At 41.8% G+C, this 21,198-nt stretch overlaps 1 protein-coding gene across 1 annotated transcript in view; it reads right to left on the reverse strand.

Annotated features, from left to right (window-relative positions):
- The window catches only part of LOC121630394 (scavenger receptor cysteine-rich type 1 protein M160-like), a 185,318-nt gene that overhangs the window by 19,868 nt on the left and 144,252 nt on the right, over positions 1–21,198 (reverse strand). Inside the window, exons 10-11 of the mRNA XM_041970678.1 lie at positions 16,786–17,091; positions 16,677–16,692 (exon numbers count right to left, since the gene is read on the reverse strand). Coding sequence (XP_041826612.1) covers positions 16,677–16,692; positions 16,786–17,091 — 322 coding nt within the window. The remainder of the gene's footprint in view (positions 1–16,676; positions 16,693–16,785; positions 17,092–21,198) is intronic.

Here is a 21,198-nt window from a genome sequence, read left to right on the forward strand (position 1 = left end):
GAGAGGACAGGAAGAGGACGGTGGACCAGAGGAAGAAGCCGATCCTCTGATCAATCAAACTTCAGGCTGTTTTCATTGTCAGGACGACCCAAACCCTGAAACATGGAGGTGGTTCTGTGAGGGTTTGTGTGCTTTTCTATCTATGTGCTTTCTATCTTTGTTTCTTTGTCTCCTTTCTCTTCTGTTTACTCTCCTCCTTCCTTTCTTCCACCTGTCAGGTTCAGCATTCATACAGAATGCAGCAATAAACAAATAAATAAGCAAAAATAGCACTAAAGTATGAAGAAGCTTCTATCTATGAAGCTCCTCTTAGAAAGTAAACATGTTTGGTCCAACACGGCATCCAGACCATGATTCTGTCCTGATGTTGGACAGGACGGGGTTAAAAATGGTGTCATGAGTTCCAGCTGCAGCTGATGTTATCTGTTTCAGCAGAAATGATAAGAGGATGCTGCTGCAGCTTTAAACTAACAGGAAAAGCTCAGCCCGTCCCGGTCGTCATGGCAACACGACCACAGCCTCGTCCTCTAATCTGACAGCAGCTTCTTATCAAGTTTGACTTTCTGAGAAATGTAGATCTAAGAAGTCCGCTACGGAGAGCAAACCGGATCCTCTCTGGTCAGAGTGAAAAATGTCTGGATGATGTTCAAACGGGGAGCTTCAGGAACCAGAACCAGGTCAGAAACCGGATCTGGAGGTCAGATCAGACGTGTGGAAACATGTCAGTGGGAGTTATGGTGCAGATGATGCAGATGTTTCATGTGTCCATGTGTCTCTGTGTGGACTCTGTTCTGACTGAGGAAACCCACCTCCCTCTGGGACCCTGTCAGTCTGAGTCCAGTATGAACCAGGTCTGGGTTCCTGGTCCTGCTTCTTGACCCTCAGACTGGCTTCTGGTCTGTTTTGTTGTCTCACTAACAGTCTTGAAAGCTGAAATCTCAGTTCTGGATTGCAGGCCTGCCTGTTGTGTCCTGTGTTGGGATCTTCTTCTCTGAACCATCACACCTGAGTCAGGTGACCTGACAGCCTTGGCTGCAGGAGTTTACGCTGCATGAGCTGCTTTGTTTGCATCTCTGATCCAGTGATAAACATGCTTCCAAAGTTCTGAGAGGTTCTTGTTGGACTTCATCTGAAGCTGTGGTCTGGACCAGTACAGCTTGTTTTCCAGCAGATCAGATCAGAGCCGTGTCCTTCAGGTCAGCATAAACATTCAGAGACGCAGACTGAACCAGAGAGACCACATTCATGACTCGGTTGAACAGTTTCCTCCTGAATCAGGTCTGATGTTTGGAGTTTTTCTCCATGAGGACACTGGCTGATGTTAACCTGGTTAACTCAGGTTCTCTCTTTCAGGTGGTCTCAGATCAGTTTTCAATGATAACTTTGTTTTAGAAAGAAATCCAACATTTCCTCTGAATCTTCTGAAGGATTCACCACGAGCTGAATGTTTCTGAACAGATGAAGCTTAAAACGTTTGGCCTGTGTTGTAGAAAAATTACCAAGAGTCTGGAATGAGTAAAAGTATAAAAAAAGTTTATTACAGGAGAAGTATTGAATACAGAATTACTTGCAAGTAATAAGAGTGGTCGTCTCGACTTGCATGAAGTCGAGAGAGACTCTGGGGAGGCAAGAGGAAAAACAATCGTTCTACATTTCTGTAGAAAGAATCCTCCTTCCTGAAGACCTTGGGTGGACACACAACTCCAAGAGCTGGTGTCAAAACAACCTCACATAGTTGTGTCTCCACCAGAACCAGTCTAAGGGTCTGAGGAAGGACCAGATAAAGATCATCTTACCCTCGTAGTGAACTTTTAACAGAGCATGTATATGAAGAGAATAAACCTTAAAGTGAATTAAAGCGTGATGAGTGAAAATGTACAATGTAAAAAGTGTAATATAGTAATAATCAGTGTAAATACAATTTATAAATGAATATAGTAAAGGAAGTAATTATAGTTGTGATTATAATATATAGAGATCATAATAAGTAAAATTTCTTCCACACCTGTTTTGTGCATTTTGTGAGGAACATGGTGGAGAAACAAAGTGGGAAATGAACAAAGGCGACTCCACCTGAGAGGGGGGTAACACCCCAGGAAGAACCTTAAACTGGAGACTTTTACTATAAAACAGTGTGAAATCTGAATGAAAGATGAAGGCTGGAACTTCTAGAACACAGAATAATTCAACTAAATGTTTCCAGAACTGAAGACGAGGACTGAACTATCGACCCCGATTCCAAACAAGTTGGGACATTTTTATAAAGTAAATAAATACAGAATTCAGTGATTTCCAAACCTCATCAAGCCAAATTTTATTTCCAGTAGAACACAAACATATCAGATGTTGAAACAGACATTTTACTATTTAATAGAAAATATGAGCTCATTGTGAATCTGATGGCAGCAACATGTAAAAAGTAGATCCTGGACTAAACACACTGTCCTGGCGACAGGGCTGAAGGACGACACGACAGCTGGAAAAGGAACTTTGGAGGACGACCCGGAGGTCACAGCGACTGGAGACGGATCTCTGGAAGGATCCCAGAGGCCGGGCTGATAAGGGCCAGAGAGGCAGGGACCCCATTGGTGGATGGCCAGAGACCAGACGACAGAGGAGCAGGGACTCCAGCAAGATACACAGTGAGCAGGAATCTCCTCAGAGACAGGAACCAGAGGAGGAGGAGGAGGAGCAACCTCCTCGGAGACAGAAACCAGAGGAGGAGGAGGAGCAACCTCCTCGGAGACAGGAACCAGAAGAGGAGGAGGAGGAGGAGGAGGAGCAACCTCCTCAGACTGAAACCAGAGGAGGAGGAGGAGGAGCAACCTCCTCTGAGACAGGAATCAGAGGAGGAGGAGGAGGAGGAGCAACCTCCTCGGAGACAGGAATCAGAGGAGGAGGAGGAGCGTCCTCCTCGGAGACAGGAACCAGAGGAGGAGGAGGAGCAACCTCCTCAGAGACAGAAACCAGAGGAGGAGGAGGAGCAACCTCCTTGGAGACAGGAACCAGAGGAGGAGGAGCAACCTCCTTGGAGACAGGAACCAGAGTTGGAGGAGGAGCGACCTCCTCAGACTGGAACCAGAGGAGGAGGAGGAGCGACCTCCTCGGAGACAGGAATCAGATAAGGAGGAGGAGAAGGAGGAACAACCTCCTCGGAGACAGGGACCAGAGGAGGAGGAGGAGCGACCTCCTCAGACGGGAACCAGAGGAGGAGGAGGAGCGACCTCCTCGGAGACAGGAATCAGAGGAGGAGGAGGCGCAACCTCCTCGGAGACAGGAACCAAAAGAGGAGGAGGAGGAGGAGGAGCAACCTCCTTGGAGACAGGAATCAGAGGAGGAGGAGGCGCAACCTCCTCGGAGACAGGAACCAGAGGAGGAGGAGGAGCGACCTCCTCAGACTGGAACCAGAGGAGGAGGAGGAGCGACCTCCTCAGACTGGAACCAGAGGAGGAGGAGGAGCAACCTCCTCGGAGACAGGAACCAGAGGAGGAGGAGGAGCGACCTCCTCAGACTGGAACCAGAGGAGGAGGAGGAGCGATCTCCTCGGAGACAGGAATCAGAGGAGGAGGAGGCGCAACCTCCTCGGAGACAGGAAACAGAAGAGGAGGAGGAGGAGGAGCAGCAACCTCCTTGGAGACAGGAATCAGAGGAGGAGGAGGCGCAACCTCCTCGGAGACAGGAACCAGAGGAGGAGGAGGAGCGACCTCCTCAGACTGGAACCAGAGGAGGAGGAGGAGCGACCTCCTCGGAGACAGGAATCAGAGGAGGAGGAGGCGCAACCTCCTCGGAGACAGGAACCAGAAGAGGAGGAGGAGGAGGAGCAACCTCCTTGGAGACAGGAATCAGAGGAGGAGGAGGCGCAACCTCCTCGGAGACAGGAACCAGAGGAGGAGGAGGAGCGACCTCCTCAGACTGGAACCAGAGGAGGAGGAGGAGCGACCTCCTCGGAGACAGGAACCAGAGGAGGAGGAGGAGGAGGAGGAGCAACCTCCTCGGATACAGGAATCAGAGGAGGAGGAGGAGGAGGAGCAACCTCCTCGGAGACAGGAACCAGAGGAGGAGGAGGAGCGACCTCCTCGGAGACAGGAACCAGAGGAGGAGGAGGAGCGACCTCCTCGGAGACAGGAACCAGAGGAGGAGGAGGAGGAGGAGCAACCTCCTCGGAGACAGGAATCAGAGGAGGAGGAGGAGCGTCCTTTCCAGGGCTTTTCTTTGCATAATGGAGCTTTAACCTGCATTTGTGGGTTTCAGGGTGAACTGTGTTCACAGTGATTTCTGGAAGAGAATCATGTCTGCTTTTAATGCAGAAGATCACCAGCATCCAGCATTGTCCCATGAACACAGAGATTCCTCCTGAAAACGTTGATGAAAAACACTGTAGATGGTGGATCTTTAAAGTCTTTACAATTTTACATTGAGGAACATTTTACTGAAATTGTTCCACAGTTTTAAGCCAGTTTGTCTCAGATTGGTGAACATCTGTCCATCTTTCCATCTGAGAGACTCTGCCTCTCTGAAATGTTCCTTTTATATCCAGTCATGTTCCTGACCTGTTGCCAGTTAACCTCTCAGTTTAAAGATTTATGTTCTGTGGGAATAAAAGAACTTTTTGTGGTTTTGTGGTGTTGTATTAAAACAGATTATTCTCGACTTATTTAACCAGCACAGTTGACATTTGATGTTTGTGGAAACTTAAATTCAGAGTCTCACATCTACTTATAACTCGTGACTTTTTATCAGCCACGCAGGAAACTCAACTCTTTAATCTGATCCGAGCATATCAGTTTATTTTGGTCGCCATGGTTACACATCTACAACCACGATCTGTGAAGTGACAGCAGTTTCTTATCAAGACAATTTAACAGAGAAGTTCAAAGAAAGTTTATCTTTAAAGGAGGAAAGCTGAAAAATAATGAGGTTAAAACATGAGACTCTGCAGACTACATATATGTATATACAGGTATATTAACCTGACGGCCAGGAAAGCTCACCTGATGATGTCATCACATCTGTTTTTACTCCAGCTTTTCACAGATGAGTGTGTACCAACACACACCATCCTCTTTGTTTCAGCTTCAGTTTGATCCCAAAATGTCAGCAGATGATGGAAACTGGTAAACCTTAAATAGAAAAGAATCATTAGCTGTGATTAATCCAGCCAGGTAGGTAGATAATAAATTATTTAATGAATGTCCCACAGCACATAATCTGTTTAAAAGTAATTGAAAATAATAAAGTAGAAAAATAGTGGAAGTTGCTAAAGAAAATCCAAAAGTTAAGTTTGAGGAATATATATATATACAAATTCATAAATCACACTAAATCGTCATCTAAAAGAAAAATCATTGCAAGAAAAAGGCTCCTAGATTATTTTTCTCTTTAAAGAGTATGGGTGGGATATTAAATAAAACAGCAAACACTTAATACATATTATTCTTTTTCTGTTTGTATACTTTTATTTATTTTTCTTTCATCACCAGACATCAGTGTCATGGATCATTTCTCACTTTACAAACCGTTTGTATAAATAGACATATATATACTGTCTCCCTCTGGTGGACACACCCTGTAACTACACTTTCAAACCCACATTAGAGTCAATATGTAAGACAATTAGAAAAAACTGAAACTGTGTTTGATCCACGAAGTATTTGATCTCATCGAGTTAACCAGTTTATTATTTATCTAACAGCAAAGAAATAAAGTTTAAAGCCAAAACAAATGATGCAGTCAGGAATGTATTTAATTATATCTACATGTATTAGCAGAGCTCTGTGTTTCTTGCTGCCCTCTGCTGTTCAAAGATCGTTACTACAATGGCTTCTATGTACAGATAGTTAAAGACAATACTTTCTATACTTTTTCAAAATAAAATGTAAAAGATATTATTATTTGTTTATTTATTGATTTATTCACCAAACATTTGTCTGTATAATAGAATGCAAAATAGAGAATTCCAAATGTATCTACTGCATAGAAAAGTGTGTTAGAAGTCAAGCAAAGTAAATGAATCATGGGCAGGGAAAAGGACGACTGATTGAATGGACAAAGGAATAAATGTTTTCTTATAAACGTTGTTTCTTAAAATCTCAAGAGAAAGAAATTCCTCTATATACTGTTGGACAAAAAATAAATAAAAAAATGGAAGAAAAAGGCTCCTAGATTATATTTCTCATTAAGGACTGCTGGTGGAATATTACTTTAAAAGGCTAAATTTTATTAACTAGAAAAATTAATTTTATTTTTTACCAGTGTATAAACCTTTTTTTTTTCCTCATCACTTGAAGTACAAGTATAACTACTTATTTCTGACTTTACACAGTTTTTAATACATAAACATATATACAGTCTCCCTCTGGTGGACAAAACCTGTAACTACACTTTCACAGCCTTCAGCCTCAGCACAGGTTCCCCACTTGGCTGGGTGCTGAGTCCCCTGCTACACCCTCTACACCCATGACCCCCACCCACCACAGTAACAGCATCGTCACATTTGCAGGTGGTGGGCCTCATCTTGAGGGGGGATGAGACCACCTACAGGAACGAGATGGAGCGAATGACTGTGTGGTGTAGGAACAACAATCTGCTGCTCTACACCTCCAAACAAGGAGGTCATTATTTACACCAAAAGAACTCCACAGTTCCTGCTGTCTTAAAAAAAACAAGGACAATTTCCACCCTGGACACTCTGAGCTGCTGCCGTCACGCAGACGTTACAGGACAATAAAGACCAGAACCAACTGATTCAGAACCAGTTTTTATCCAGCTGCAGTCACCACACTCAGTACTGGAAACACATCTAATGGCAACATGTTTTATAAGCATCAGTACAATAACAGAACATATGCTGGTGTGTTTTTTAGGGTTTTTTTTTTTTTAATCCGTTTGTTTCTGCTGCTTTTATTTCTACGTTTTGTATCAGTTTTATATATGATGTATTGACTGGATGATACTTTTACATAATATTTCACACATAAAACCAAATGACAAAAAGCAGGAGGAAATTTTAAAGTTGTTTATCTTATTTGATTTGTTGATGGCTGTTCATGTTTCCTCCTGATACAGTTTTTAAAATTTGTATCATGTTGAGTTTTTATTATACAATGATTATTCTGATTATTTTAAATTTTGTACAAATACCCTAATTTAGAAAAAAGAAAACTAAAACTAATAACAACTAAAGTAAAACTAAGTATTTTCAAAAAACAAAAACTAGTAAAAACAAGAGAATCTGCTCTAAAAACTAATTAAAAGTGAAATTGAAAACAAAAAGTCCAAACGAAATAAAAACTAAAACTAATGAAAAATCCAAAACTATTATAACCTTGGATGGGTGTAGAGTTTGGATGGAGGAGTCGATCCTCAGTTATCTCACGTTCTGATATGTCGTTAAAGTTCACAAAGAAATTCAGAGGCATTAGACGGAGGTCTGATCGAAGTGATGAGATTAGAAGCAGTTTGAATATGATGAGTGGGAGAGAGAAACAACATGGCTGCAGGAGTGAAGCTCGGGAGTGTGTTTGTTATGGAGACAGAGAGTCTGGACTCCAGCTGTCCACCGGTGAAGATGTGTTAATGGTTGCAGGTCAGGAAAAACTCTGAAGCTTTAGATTCTAAGATGAGAAGAGCTTTAAATAATAAAAATGTTAGTTTGTCCCCTTCATTTAAGATTTAACAGAAGACTAAACTGTTATCAGCTAACAGGAGGAAAAACTAAGAGAAATGAAATCTTTCAAGTTTCCATCCACACCAGTCAGTGCTGGATTTTAACAACTCCATTAGACTTAGAAAACTTTATTAGTCCCACCAGGAACAATTATTTTGAGCAGCACAACAACACACAACACATAAAAAAACAAAGATGAATAGCCCGGTTTGTTTTAGAAAAGGATAAAACATAGTGACGTCCTGAAGGCAAGAAGGAAAACTTATTTTTTAAAGCATGACCAGATGATCACATCAGCTTTCTGGACAATGTGATTATTGCAGGACGAAGCCCGGTCCCTCTGCTGCAGTCCAATGATTATAGAACAAATTCTCTCAATACGGTTGAGACTGTTCTTGTCTTTGAGAGTGAGGCAGGCATACAGCAGATAAATGAGAAACCAGGAGCTTCTCCATGAAAGCCTGATAGAAGCTACACATGATGATGGGCCTGACTGAAAACCAGTTCAGTTTCCTCCAGAGGTCGATTCTTTGTGGTCCCCACTCAGAGCAGCTGCAGGTTGACATCAAACTTAAGTTGGTTGTCTAAGAAAGTACCAAGGTACTTACAGGAGGAAACAAGTTCAACGCCCTCGTTATGAAAAGTACTGTCACGCTGCACATTTTTAATGAAATGAAGAGAAAATGAATTTCCAACACGCTGCTTGTTGAGATGAGAGCGCCATCTTGTGAGGAAAGCCCTGTCTCACCGCCGCCTGCTACCCGACCAGGAGTCAAACAAACACTAGACTGGATATTGACCCTGACATGTTACCTGTATTCACATCTGGAACATCAGGCATTAAAACAGCTTTCTTCAGTAAAAGTCGCTGCACGTTTAGAAAACCACTAATTACTGAATAATCCACAGAGACACTGAGACGAAGTGGAAGACTGTAGATTTAGTCTGAGCATCATTAGGACTTTAAACTCAGTCATAAAAACCTGTTGGGATGTGCATTTCTCCTCATATGCAGCCCAGCTGCCACTGTTTCCCTCGGGGTTACAGCTTTGTGGAGGCTGAACTTATCACACCTCATGCATTTGTAAAACCAGTGACCACAGAATTAACATCTATTTCTGACTCGACGTGTTGTCTGGTAACAAACAGGAAAAATGGAAATAAAAACTTTATTAGGAATTCAAAGCAACAGTTGACTCTGGTTTTACACTGTAAAAGTTTTATAATAGTAAATATTAACAGAAAATAGCAGTATGTGCTGCACACGGCCATTCTCTCTGGAAATAGAGATGAAATATTTTGGTTGTGTTAGACCTAAAAGCATGAAGAGAAATTGGCTTTAAAACAGTCCACGTGTGTAGGACATAACTAACGGTGTCAACTATGTTGAGCAAATTCCTGTTAACTGCACAAATATTATTTTAATCTTGGAAAACTTTCCTCTGCATCCAAACCATTAAATGTGTGCGCACGTATTGCCTGATGCACACATCAGGTGCATGTGGAGGTTTGAGAATCCTTTCACACCTCCAGACTCCTCACAGATCCACAAGTACATGATGTGTTTAAGTGCAGGTGGAAAGCTGGGTCGTCTGTAATTTTCTTTCTGTAGTTATTTCTATGTGGGATGACGGAGGAGTTCATCCCACCTAGATTATAAGAGATACGTGTATTCTATAACAGCCATGTGCTTCCTGACTGAGTGCATGCTTTATGTTAATTGTCCCAGTTTTAGGACACATCCCACCCAGTTTGAAATAATCACAACAGCAAATAGCACTTTAAAAAACCCAGATGACCCATCTTTTTAACAACACTGAAACACACCTTGTGTTTGTGGAACTGTGAGGAGGCCCGAAGTGTCCAAGGAGTCTTAAAACTTTACGTGCACACACAAGCTGATCCATGCACGTCAGGAAGCTTTTTGTATTCAAACTGACCACATCTGTGAGGTTGGGGGTAAAAATTTGTTTGTGATGTGTGTATGTATAAAGTTATTTTACACATGTTTAGAACTGCTTGATGGCTGCAACCAGTATGAAACAAATTTCTCTCCGTGTGAAAGTCCTGGATGCTGAAGAAGGGGAGATGATGCTGCTGTTCCTGTGCACATACGTGAGCTCGCCCTGCAGACCAGCAGAGGTCCTGCACCCCTCCCAGTCTGGACAAGTAGTATTATTTTTTTTATCTCGAGTGTTCCACTTATTAAACATTTGTTCCACACTCATTTGTTCAGGTTAATGTGATGCATCATTGTTGTAGAAGAAATTACAAAGAGTCTGGGATGAGTAAAAGTATATAAGGTTTATTACAGGAGAAGTATAAAAATACAAGCAAAACTTGCAAGTTCCAGAGCTGTCTTGCTGACCCCAGGAGCCGACAAGAGGACTCTGCCTTCCTACATTTTAGGAATCAGTTTTATTCAACCTGATCCAAGAAGCTGAAGGCCAGTCTCTGAAAGAAAGGAGAGACTGTGAGGCGCCGCTCTCTTATTGTCTCGCCCAAACAGGCGACTGTTCGTATCTAGCAGCTGCCCATCAGTCTCAACTTTTCCCCACATCACGAGTCTGGAAGAAAAGTGGTCAGCTTGACCTCACACAAGAACACACCAGGAGAATAATAACTTCAATGTTCTATATAAGGAAAATACACATTATGAAATGTAATTGAGGATAATAAATGAATAAATGTATCGTATGAATAAAAGGATGATTACACTTGTTATTGTTATATAAGTAAATATGATCGATTACCATATGCATTAAAATTACTTCCACAGTCACCCATGTGTGTGTGTTTTTAATATGCAGGTGCAACCCAATAGGCAGCAAATGAAGATGAAATATAAAAAAAAAACGGGTGAAGTATAATGTCATTGTCGTTTTGCCTTTTCTACCCAATTAAACAGCATTCGGTAGCTACAATCAACATGTGATCTAGTTAATTGAAATTTCCTAATTAGAAAAAAGGTTTTCTTTTGTTTTTTTTAAAGCTATCTCAACACTGTTAACCAATATTTAATATTGTCCACTTTGAAACAAACCCACGTCTTTATACATAGCTTACTAGATGTTTAAAATGTTACCTTCATTATAGCCAATAGAAAAAGGCTGAGGGATGAAAAACAGGGGCCACCACCATTCAGAGGCTGAGGAGATGGCCTCAGTCAACACAGTGGACGTCCTACTGCAGAGGGAATATGTGGAGGAAGCTCATCTGACCCAACCAGCCCCCAGGACACAAGGGCCTACATAAGAGGTTAGTTCTTCAGATTAATGATACATGTACATTCATCCTTTTTTCCAGTGTTAATTCAGTGACGCACACCCATCCATCTTAGACACAGTGTGGCTGATCTTCTTGTAGCAGAACAGTTCTTTGTGACTGATGGTAGTTTCTTTTTATTCTAAGTTTCTATTTTAAGGTAACTCAGAGTTGTATGTTTGATGAATTGTGATGTGTTGTTAAAACTAGATTCTAATTAGGCTGGGTATTTTCCTATGTGAAGTTATAATTTTAACTGTTTTAATCTACATTTTCTACCAGTTGCAGATGGTGTAATCTGTCTGGTGGAGCCCTCTGCCATAACAGACCTCCATGTAGCTGCAAGTACTCTTCATACTGCCCAGATTTTTAATAATGGGTCGGATTAGAACATGCATTCATTTAATTTGCATAACAGGAGGATGCAGACGCCTTGTCAGCTGCCACAGAGCGGGAGGGTTGAGAGGCCTATAAGCAAGGCCGATGTATTTGTACAGCACATTTCATGTACAAGACAATTCAAAGTGCTTTACATAAAACATTACAGCAGAGTGTAGGAATCAGTACAAGTGCATTAAAAAAACAAAGAATAAAAGAAATAAAATTAATTAAATAAAAGCAGAAAGAAAAAGCTAAAATAAAACAGAAGATAGTATTAAAACATGATCAAGTTTAAAGATTCCAGCTTAAAAGATTATAGATTTTAGAGGTTTTACAACTTTAAAATAACATCTTTCAGTTAATCATTGTGTGGTGCTATAATACAACTTGCACTTTTTTTTCTTTAACAGATAAATGTTGGAAGTGACACTGGGGAGGCGATGGGTCACTCAAAAGGATGGTGGCATATTGTGTCTCTGGCTGTTCTTCCATCTTGTTCATCAGCGGGGGGGTCAGGATGTTCATTATCAGCTGTATTCAGTGGCTGAGTCGGACGTTGCTCTCCTCTCATTGTGGCAGTGTTGTGGAGAATGACACATGCTACAATAATGTCACATGCCCTATCTGGGGAGACTCTGAGCCTACAAAGGCACTGGAAGTGGGCCTTAAGCATCCCAATAGTCATCTCTATCCTGGCTGGAATCCTGCAGTGAACCAAGTTGTAACGATGCTGCGGGCCGGGCTCAGGATCAGGGTAAGGGGTCAGCAAATAAGGCTGGTAGAGGTACCCTCTGTTACCCTGCAGGTAACCATCAAGCTCCTATAACAGACCTGCAAACTTGTTGCTCTTCGGTGACAATTGTCGTTTACTTGGTCAAATGGGTCATTCACGTTAATCGCTTAGAACTGGAGAGATTTTTTGGGGGGGGGGATGATGATGATTCAGGGCCACGGTAGAGCCTCGGCTAAGCTGACAGTTGGTTGCGTGTCGGCTGTAAAACTCATCAGGACATGAGAGGAGCTGCTTAGAGGTTCTCCTCTGCTTCCTGAGCTCCAGTCGGCCCTCCTTCAGCTGCAGCCACACCGAGGTTTAACTCAACCAGCTCCATGTTCTCCTGTCTGCTCCACTTCTGCCCCCTGCTGGCCTGGAGAAACATGACAGCACATCACTCATCTCTTCAGTTTCCAAGCTGACTGCTTCATTCTCAGCTACAGATGTGTTCATACCCGGCAGTAGAAACACAGGACGGTGACGAGCAGCAGCAGAGTCAGAGGCAGGACCACCACTTTGATGAGAAGAACTGTTGGATCTGCTGGACCTGATCAAACACATTCACAAAAACACAATTACAATATTTCAATATCATGTCTGTAATATTTCTGGATTAAACAGTTTCCTTTCTGTCTTGGTTTGTGGGATCTGAGTTTTTATTTTTGGGCAGAACCATGAGAACCAGCGACTCCAGAAACTAAAGAAACTGGTTAAAAAGTCCTGATCTGTGTGGAGATGAATCCAGAACCTCTGGAGCTGATTGTAGACAGAAAAATGTTTCCCAAACAAACTTTCTTCTCTCCCTCTGAAATGTTGATCAGCTTGGTCTCCATCAGCTGGTTTGGAGTGTATGAAGCAGTGTGTGTGGTGAGCAGGTGGCCTGTAGGCAACGTTCCACATGGCTGGAATAACCAGAGCTGTGGTCCAGAACTAGAACATGAGGAGAGAAGTCTGCAGGAGTTCTGATCATTACTTCCTGTCAGACATGTTTGTTCTAAAGCCTCATTTCCACCAACAGGTTCGTATCCGGACGGGACAGTTAGGATGGGACCATAATCTCTTTGCGTTCCCACAGCCAACCGTAGCCTTACCTGAGAGGTGGAGTATCAGCTGGATAGCAGTAGATGCCTCAGCTACGTAAAAGCATGACGCCATCGCAGCGCCTTCCTTAAAATAGAACCAAAACAGACTCAGAAACAAAGGAGGAGGATGGTGATCATCCAACAGTTGTGTTCTTTCCTCTTGGCAGTACTTCGTAACGTTATTTTAAACAGAGATTTAATAGATAAAAAGAAAATCTGTTGCTCTAAACAAGGAGTCTTTCCTGCTTGTTTTTATGCCAGGTCACACAGGAAGTGACTTTTTTTTTCCAACCAGATTGCAGTGTGTCAGACGTCGCACTGTTAGGTCGGGTCGGTTAGATTAGCACCTCACTAAAAAGGTCCCAATGAAATAGGATGGGTCGGGTTGGGTATTAGGGTACCCTTCCCAGTTTTCGCATGTGGAAACACAAAAAAATGCGTCCCAACTCCCGACCCGCCCCTGTCGGTGGAAATGGGGCTTAAGAAATCAATAAACCACGTGCAGGTTTCATGTTAGCTTCATGTGAAATGTGCTGTTGATGCATCAGCCTGGAAACTTCCAAACCAGCGTTGTGTAACGTGATGGACAAACGTGTTTTAGTCCAAAATATCACTTTTTCTGAGCACCTCACCAAATAATGTTGGTCCTAAACCTAACCAAAGACCAAGTCGTGGTTTTTGGACATGTTTATGTTAGAAATCAGAAGTTTTTCTCTTGAATTAATCTGACTTGATGTTATAGGAGATTTTAACACTGTGAGTGTTACACTCTGTAAAGAGGAATAATGCAGAACAGACAGAAGTCCAGTTTTTCACAAGAACATTTTCAACAACACATCACATTATCACACAAAGAGATTACACAATGAACTAAATTACAACTTAATGCTAGCTGCTAGGATCTCTGTGCAAACACAGACCTAAATGGGTACTGCACCCTCAGTACAGGTAAACTACATTACTACAGTAATGTTTACAAGCAAGCATATGAAAATATTCTGACAACTAACAGTTACTACAGCCAGACTGATGCCTTCCACCTTTAAACTATTAACATTACTATTTTAACAATACAGAAATATAGAACAGATCACAATGATTTATAAAACATCTTCTCTGAGTACTGAACATCACACACAAACAGTACAATCGTCTCTACTGCAGCGCTGCTTCCTCCCTGTGATGCAACTAGAAAGAAAACTATGGTGAGTAAAACTTAACCAAACCTATAGAACACTTACTATAGACAGGCTTTACCTCAGCTTATTTCCTGAATCACAGAGAACATAAATATAGACATAAAATGCATCAATAAGTAAAGATTTAACCTGTAAAGGTAACAATACAGAACAGATGTTACTGCTGTCACTTCCAGTGTTGTGATGGACGAGCAGGAGCAACATGTTTCCCTCCACTAACTCAGGCATCATCCATTCAGACACCATCAACAGATAAAACTTCAAAACCACAAGCTTTGAGGAAAATACTCCATGAAAACTAATGTGCAATAAAGATGAACTAAATAACATTCACATACTGGCATTTTCGACATGTTAGTGTTCTAATGCATTTCTTCATAGCTTTACAACTCAAGACCAGAGTAGTCGATCATAGATCACTCTCTCAGTAATTCACATTAACTCTAACAAGTTTCTTTTAGAAAGGAATAAATTATCTTTTTTTCTCTTTTAGCACTATTATGGATTGAAGGAAATTACTTTTTTTTTTTACCAAATAGTATCACAATATTATATTCTTTTGTTTGTGTCTTAACATCAAGCATTTTCTAACCATTACAAGAGCAGATGATTGTGTGGAGGCTCCGATCAGAGGCTGATTTAAAGCCTGACTCAGCGAAGCTGCAGATGAATGACTTTGCAGGTTAGACGTGTGCAGCAGCTGGTCTGGCTCATTGCTCGCACACACACCTGGCTCATCACACACACCAAGGTCCACACAGGGACGAGTTTCAGTGGTTCTGCTACATTTCGTCTAAGCAGAAAGTGAATATGTCTGCAGACGCCACCTTTTCCCTCTGAGTGAACAACCTGGACGCATCTTTCTTTACGGCCCGATGATGCATTCGGTCCAGAAACCTTTCACACCTCTATCAATGTTCACACCAGTGCTGTTTTACATGCTGTGTTTCAGTAATGAATAAGGATGTACTCATTCTCTTCTGAAGCTGATTGATTATTTGGTCTGTGATTTTAGCTTTATTGAAACACAGCGTGTAAAACAGCTGTCCATCTTTCCAGTCACAACCACTGCAGCAGCTCCAACTAAAGAAGCCGACCAATCACAGCCTCCACTCACATGTACTGACGTCCTAACGTCTGATGACGTCCAATCAGTGGTCTGGATGTAGCCTGGTCTTTATTCTGGGAAGGCCCGGGTTCTACTGGACCCTGATGACTGAACTTTCAGAACCAAATCCACAAGATGTTCACTTTCACAAAGTTCTTTAGATTTAGATCTTTCTCACAAATGTAAGTCGCTTTGGATAAAAGCGTCTACTAAATGACTGTAGAATAGAAAAGAATAGAAAAGAATAGAACTGGTGTGAGTGTGACCCAGTTCACCAAAAACCACCGAGTTTCTGAGACTCGAGAACGAAGCCAGAACCAGAACCAGATCTGTGCAAGAGCCCGAGTCTTGGCCTCCCTCTTCTCCTTCTGCTGTGTGGTTATTACCGGTGGTTTAATGCATCTGAGCATGCTCCATGTCTTCCTAGGTTTTCATGCATTTGTGGCAGCGCCACCTACAGGCCTGGTGTTGATGCTACAGAGTTCAACCTGGAACTGTGTGGACACACTCCTTCCTGGAACAGCTTTGTCTGCAGGAAAAACGTATTTTAACAGGGAAATAATTGGTTCTGTGTGTGGATGTGGCCGAGTCCTCAGCTGGGAATAAGTGAGGTGTTAATGTTAGATGTTGTGGATCAAACAGACTGAGCAGAAATCCAGGTGTGAGTTTACTTTTTCTGCAAAGGTAAACCTCTGTGGATCACATGATGTCCGTCAGGTTCACACCAAATAAAACAAATAATCAATAATTATGTGCTGATCATTTCTTAAACTGAATCAGTCCAGTTGTTTGTTTTTTTAAACTCAAGTCAGAACTCTGATTGGACTTTACTCTTATTTACATGCTGGTTATCAAAAAGCTTTAAAATCTCATGAAACAACTTCTTGACCAACCTTTGATGATGTCAGAAGTGATGTCACTGACAGGCTTACCTGAACAGGTGAGATCCAGGATGGAGGAAGTGAAGATATAGGATAATGCACATTCCCTCAGAGGAGGTCCAGACTGAACACAGCCTGGTGCGATCCACACAGATCTACCTGAGGTCTCCTCTCTCTCTCCCAAAGAAACAGCAAAACCACAGTCCAGATGTTCACAGATAACAGCTGCAGTCTTCAGATTCCAGTTAATAACATGCACTGGTCTCCATTCTCCCAGTTTCACCTCCAGTTCACCTGCACAGCGACTAGCTCCTCCCACCAACCTGACATCTTTAGGATCTGAACAGAGATCAGAGAGTCATCAGTAAAAGAACAAAGTGAGTTTGATGAGAAGAGAAATGAAGCAGATGAAAGCTGCAGCTCCTCTTCTACCTGAGCAGGTGAGTCCAGCAGCTCTGCCAGGTGAGCAGGTGTTTCTATCAGAGTCTGAGCTTCTACAGTCCAGCAGAGCAGACTCATGGCCTCCACACTGGAACTCTTTGGTCCACATGGGAGCCTCCCCTTCTCCATAGAGCGCCCCCTGGAGGACTGAAGGAGGCCCACAGCCGAGCTCCCTGCAGACCACCTCTGCATCCTGCTGGTCAAAGTCAGCTTCACACACTGAGGACCAGGTCTGGTCAGACTTCACCTCCAGTCTGCCTGAACACACACTGGATCCATTCAGCAGCCTGACAGAGTCTGGACACAACACACACCATCACACACACACAGTTACACCATGATGAGGAGGAACTACTTTTTATAAATGGATCATTTTACACATCAAGAAGAAGAACAGATGATGATTTTAGTTTCAGTTCTCCTGTTTAAAAGAAAAACCAACATAAAAATCAACAACATACACAACAGAACGTTGATCCCAGTAGCTAGTAATACATAGTATACGCTGCACTCTGACATGAAAACAGAGGTTTAGACTGAACTCCTCCACCCCATCATGCAGCCAGTGGGTCAGACATTGGAGGGCAGCCAGATTCCTGGGGAGGGACGACTACGATGAAGGTGCTGGTGCTGGTGAAGATGAGGATCTCTGTTCTTTAACAAGTTTCAACTGTTGGGGACAGGTGATCTAATGCAGCAGGGTCACCCAGAATGAACAGGTGAGGAATAAAGGTGATACAGCAACCTATCATTTTTCTACTGAGGTGTGTATGACCAACCAGATCTGATCAATTATAGAGCAGCTTCAGAACAAATGCACCATGGTGCCATTTTTACACACCTCCAGCACTCGGAGGTGTCCACCAGGCCGGTTTTGTTCAGTCTACATAGAGTCCAATAAACTCTGTCTGGAACATGGAAATAAATCAGTCTAGTTTATAGTTTCTTGACATTTATTTTCCATTTCTCCATATCCTACACCAGTCTGCCTCTGCGTTCAAGGAGTAGCTCAAGGAAGGTGATATCAGGTGGGGCCTTCATGACCAAACTAAAAGTCTGTTTTAGTAGATGCCTCAACCTCAGGAACTTCCGCAACTGGTTCTGTGGGAAAAATTATTCTTGCATTAGCACCTTAAAGGATTCAAAGTGTTGCCATGATACAGATCCCCTAAAACTTTGATTCCCTTTTAAAACCAGGAATTCCAGAAAAATGTGATTTATGTGGCAAATTCAAACATGGATAAAAATAAAAATACTGGCTATTTTTTTCCAGATTAATTAAACGTGGGATATGATGGCTGTGACTGATTTCGTTCAGATTAGTTCTGCAGGTCATGTCATGGAGCATTCTTTTCAGTTTCCTTAATAAATCTGGGCTCAGACTGAGATCTGGACTGAATTCTGGCCATGTCATTGAGTTGATCCGTTTCATAAAGAAAAGGAAAAGGCAAGGCAAATTTATTTGTATAGCACATTTCATGTACAAGACAATTGAAAGTGCTTCACATAAAACATAAAAACATTACAGCAAGGTGCAGGGGAAGAAAAAAATACAAGTGCATTAGAAAAACAAAGATTAAAAAAGATTAAATTGACTTAATAAAAACAGCAAGAAAAAGCTCAGATAAAGAAATGAAGTTTAGATTTCACCGTAAAAGAACCAAATGCACATCTGGACTTCTAAATAAAAACTAGTGAAATGCAGCAGAGACCAGGTGGGTTTCAACCTGGATTTAAATAAACTGAGTGTTTCAGCTGATCTGAGGCTTTCTGGGAGTTTGTTCCAGGCATGTGGAGCATAGAAGCTGAATGCAGCTTCTCCATGTCTGGTTTTGATTCTGGGAACTAATAAGAAACTGGAACTAGATGACCTGAGGGTTCTGGCAGGTTCATACTGGGTCAAGAGGTCACTGATGTATGTTGATCCTAAATCATTCAGAGCTTTATAGACCAGCAGCAGAACTTTAAAGTCTATCCTCTGACGGACCGGCAGCCAGTGTAAAGACCTCAGAGCTGGACTGATGTGGTCCACTTTCTTGGTTTTAGTGAGGACTCGAGCAGCAGAGTTTTGAATAAACTGCAGGTGTCTAATTGATTTTTTAGGTAGACCCTATAGAAGTAATTTTAATACATATGGCAATCAATCATATTTACTCATACAATAACTACAAGTGTAATCATTCTTTTACTTGTAAAATGCATTTATTCATTTGTTATTCTCAATTACATCTCATGACGTATGTTTTCTTTTCCTTCTGATATAGAACATTACTGATATAGAACATTGACGTTATTATTCTCCTTGTATGTGAGGACAGACTGACTATTCTTTCAGATTCATGACGTGGGAGAAAGATGAGACTGATAGGCAGCTGATAGAAAACAGTTGTTTAGAGAATGACAGCCTGATTGGGGCGAGAATGGCACCTCTCAATCTCCTTTCTCCTACTGTCAGTCTGAGAGACTGATTTTCAGCTGGAACCAGGTTGAATAAAAACTGATGCTAATGATGCAAAGTCAGAGTCTCTCTGGACTTCACGCGAGTCTGGATGACACTCTCAACTTGCAAGTGAAATTGTTTGTATATTTATACTTCTCCTGTAATAAATCTTCTAATTACTTTTACTTATTCAGACTCTTGGTAATTTTTCTATAACAAACCTGTTAAAACACTGTTACAATAATCAAGCCAACTAAAGATGAAAGCTGGACTAGTTTTTCCAAGTCTTGCTGAGACATGAGATCTTTTACCCTTGATATATTCTTAAGGAGATAGTAGGCTGATTTTGTAATTCCCTTAATGTGTTTCTCAAAGTTAAGGTCTGAGTCCATCAATACACCCAGCTTTCTGGCCTGGTTGGTGGTTTTTAGGTGTACAGGCTGAAGAGCTGTGGTGACACTTAATCGTTTCTCTTTGGCTCCAAAACTCATCACCTCAGCTTTGTTTTTGTTTAACTGGAGAAAGTTCTGAGACATCCAGTCATTAATCTCTTCAATGCATTTCCCAAGAGCCTGTACGGAGCCTCAAACTCCTGGTGACATTGTAATATATATCTGTGTGTCATCTGCGTAGCTATGGTAACTAATTTTGTTTTTCTTTATGACCTGTGCCAGTGGGACCATGTAGATGTTAAACAGAAGAGGCCCCAGGATGGAACCTTGGGGAACTCCACGTGTAATTCTTGTCTGCTCAGATGTAAAATTACCTATTGACACAAAGTACTTTCTATTCTCTAAATAAGATTTAAACCAGCGTAAAGCAGTGCCAGAGAAGCCCACCCAGTTTTGCAATAGTTTAAAGTCGTTAAAAGGTTCATCTTTGCTCTGTCTGATCATTCCTGTGTTTTCTTTGAGATACTGTTATTGTCAATAAAAATGCCCAGAGGTTAGCAAGGAATTGTACATTGGTGAAAATCCCACTGAAATGTTTCTACCAGCTTTCTCTCCACCACCCTCCTCCTCTAGCCTCCAGCTGATGAAGGTGCGGATCATTTCAATGGTAAAATTACAGCATTACTGATGTCATTGCTCCCACCAAGGTGGAAGTAATCGCTGCCAAAAAGAAAGCTCCATGGAAAAATGCCACGCTGGTAAGAGCTGAAAAACCAGAACGGGTAAAAGCTGAACGCAGGTGGCGGAAAACAAAGCTGCAGGTTCACCATGAGATCTATAAAGAGATAAAAGAGAACCGGGCCTGGAAGGAGTTTGCTTCTTTCTTTACTGACTAAATCCAGAAAAACCAGGCAGTCAATCAGTGCTTCCATGCCAGGGTAGGACATATGTCCCTGTGTCCACTCAGAGACATGAACCCATGACACACTTTTCTCTGATCAGTCCTAAAAACCTGGATGAGATCATTGGCCATCTGAAAACTACCACTTGCTGTCTTGTGTCCCTGCCAACTGGGTTTTTTAATGATTCAGGATGCATGGCCTTAGATTTCTTCCAGGTTGTAAACACATCTCTGCTTTCAGGCATCTTCCCTCAGACCCTAAAAACAGCCATCATCAAGCTACTACTGAAAAAGAAAAACTTACGCTCGGCTTAGACCAAACGACTTTCACAGTTCTAGACTAAAAACTGAAAATCTTACAAGTTTAATTGGAGTCACAGCGGGCGGCTTTTATCTTGATCATTAAGTTTATGGTGGTATGCGCTGCATATCAGTCTTTTACTGGTCTTGAACTTGCAATAATATCAAACATGTTATATTATTGCAAGTCACAGTGATGTGACACAATCAACAACCAATAGATGAGCTCTAAAAAAAAAAAAAAAAAAAAAAAAATTGTTCTGATAACCTGGGGGAAATGTTTATGCCTAGATTTCTAATGTTTCCAGACTGTATTGTAGTATTGGGTGTGTTTTGTAGGTCACAGTTGTTGGGCATAACAATAGTCTTAG

The sequence above is a fragment of the Melanotaenia boesemani genome, chromosome 19, assembly GCF_017639745.1.
Source record: "Melanotaenia boesemani isolate fMelBoe1 chromosome 19, fMelBoe1.pri, whole genome shotgun sequence".
Classification (NCBI taxonomy): Eukaryota; Metazoa; Chordata; class Actinopteri; order Atheriniformes; family Melanotaeniidae; genus Melanotaenia; species Melanotaenia boesemani.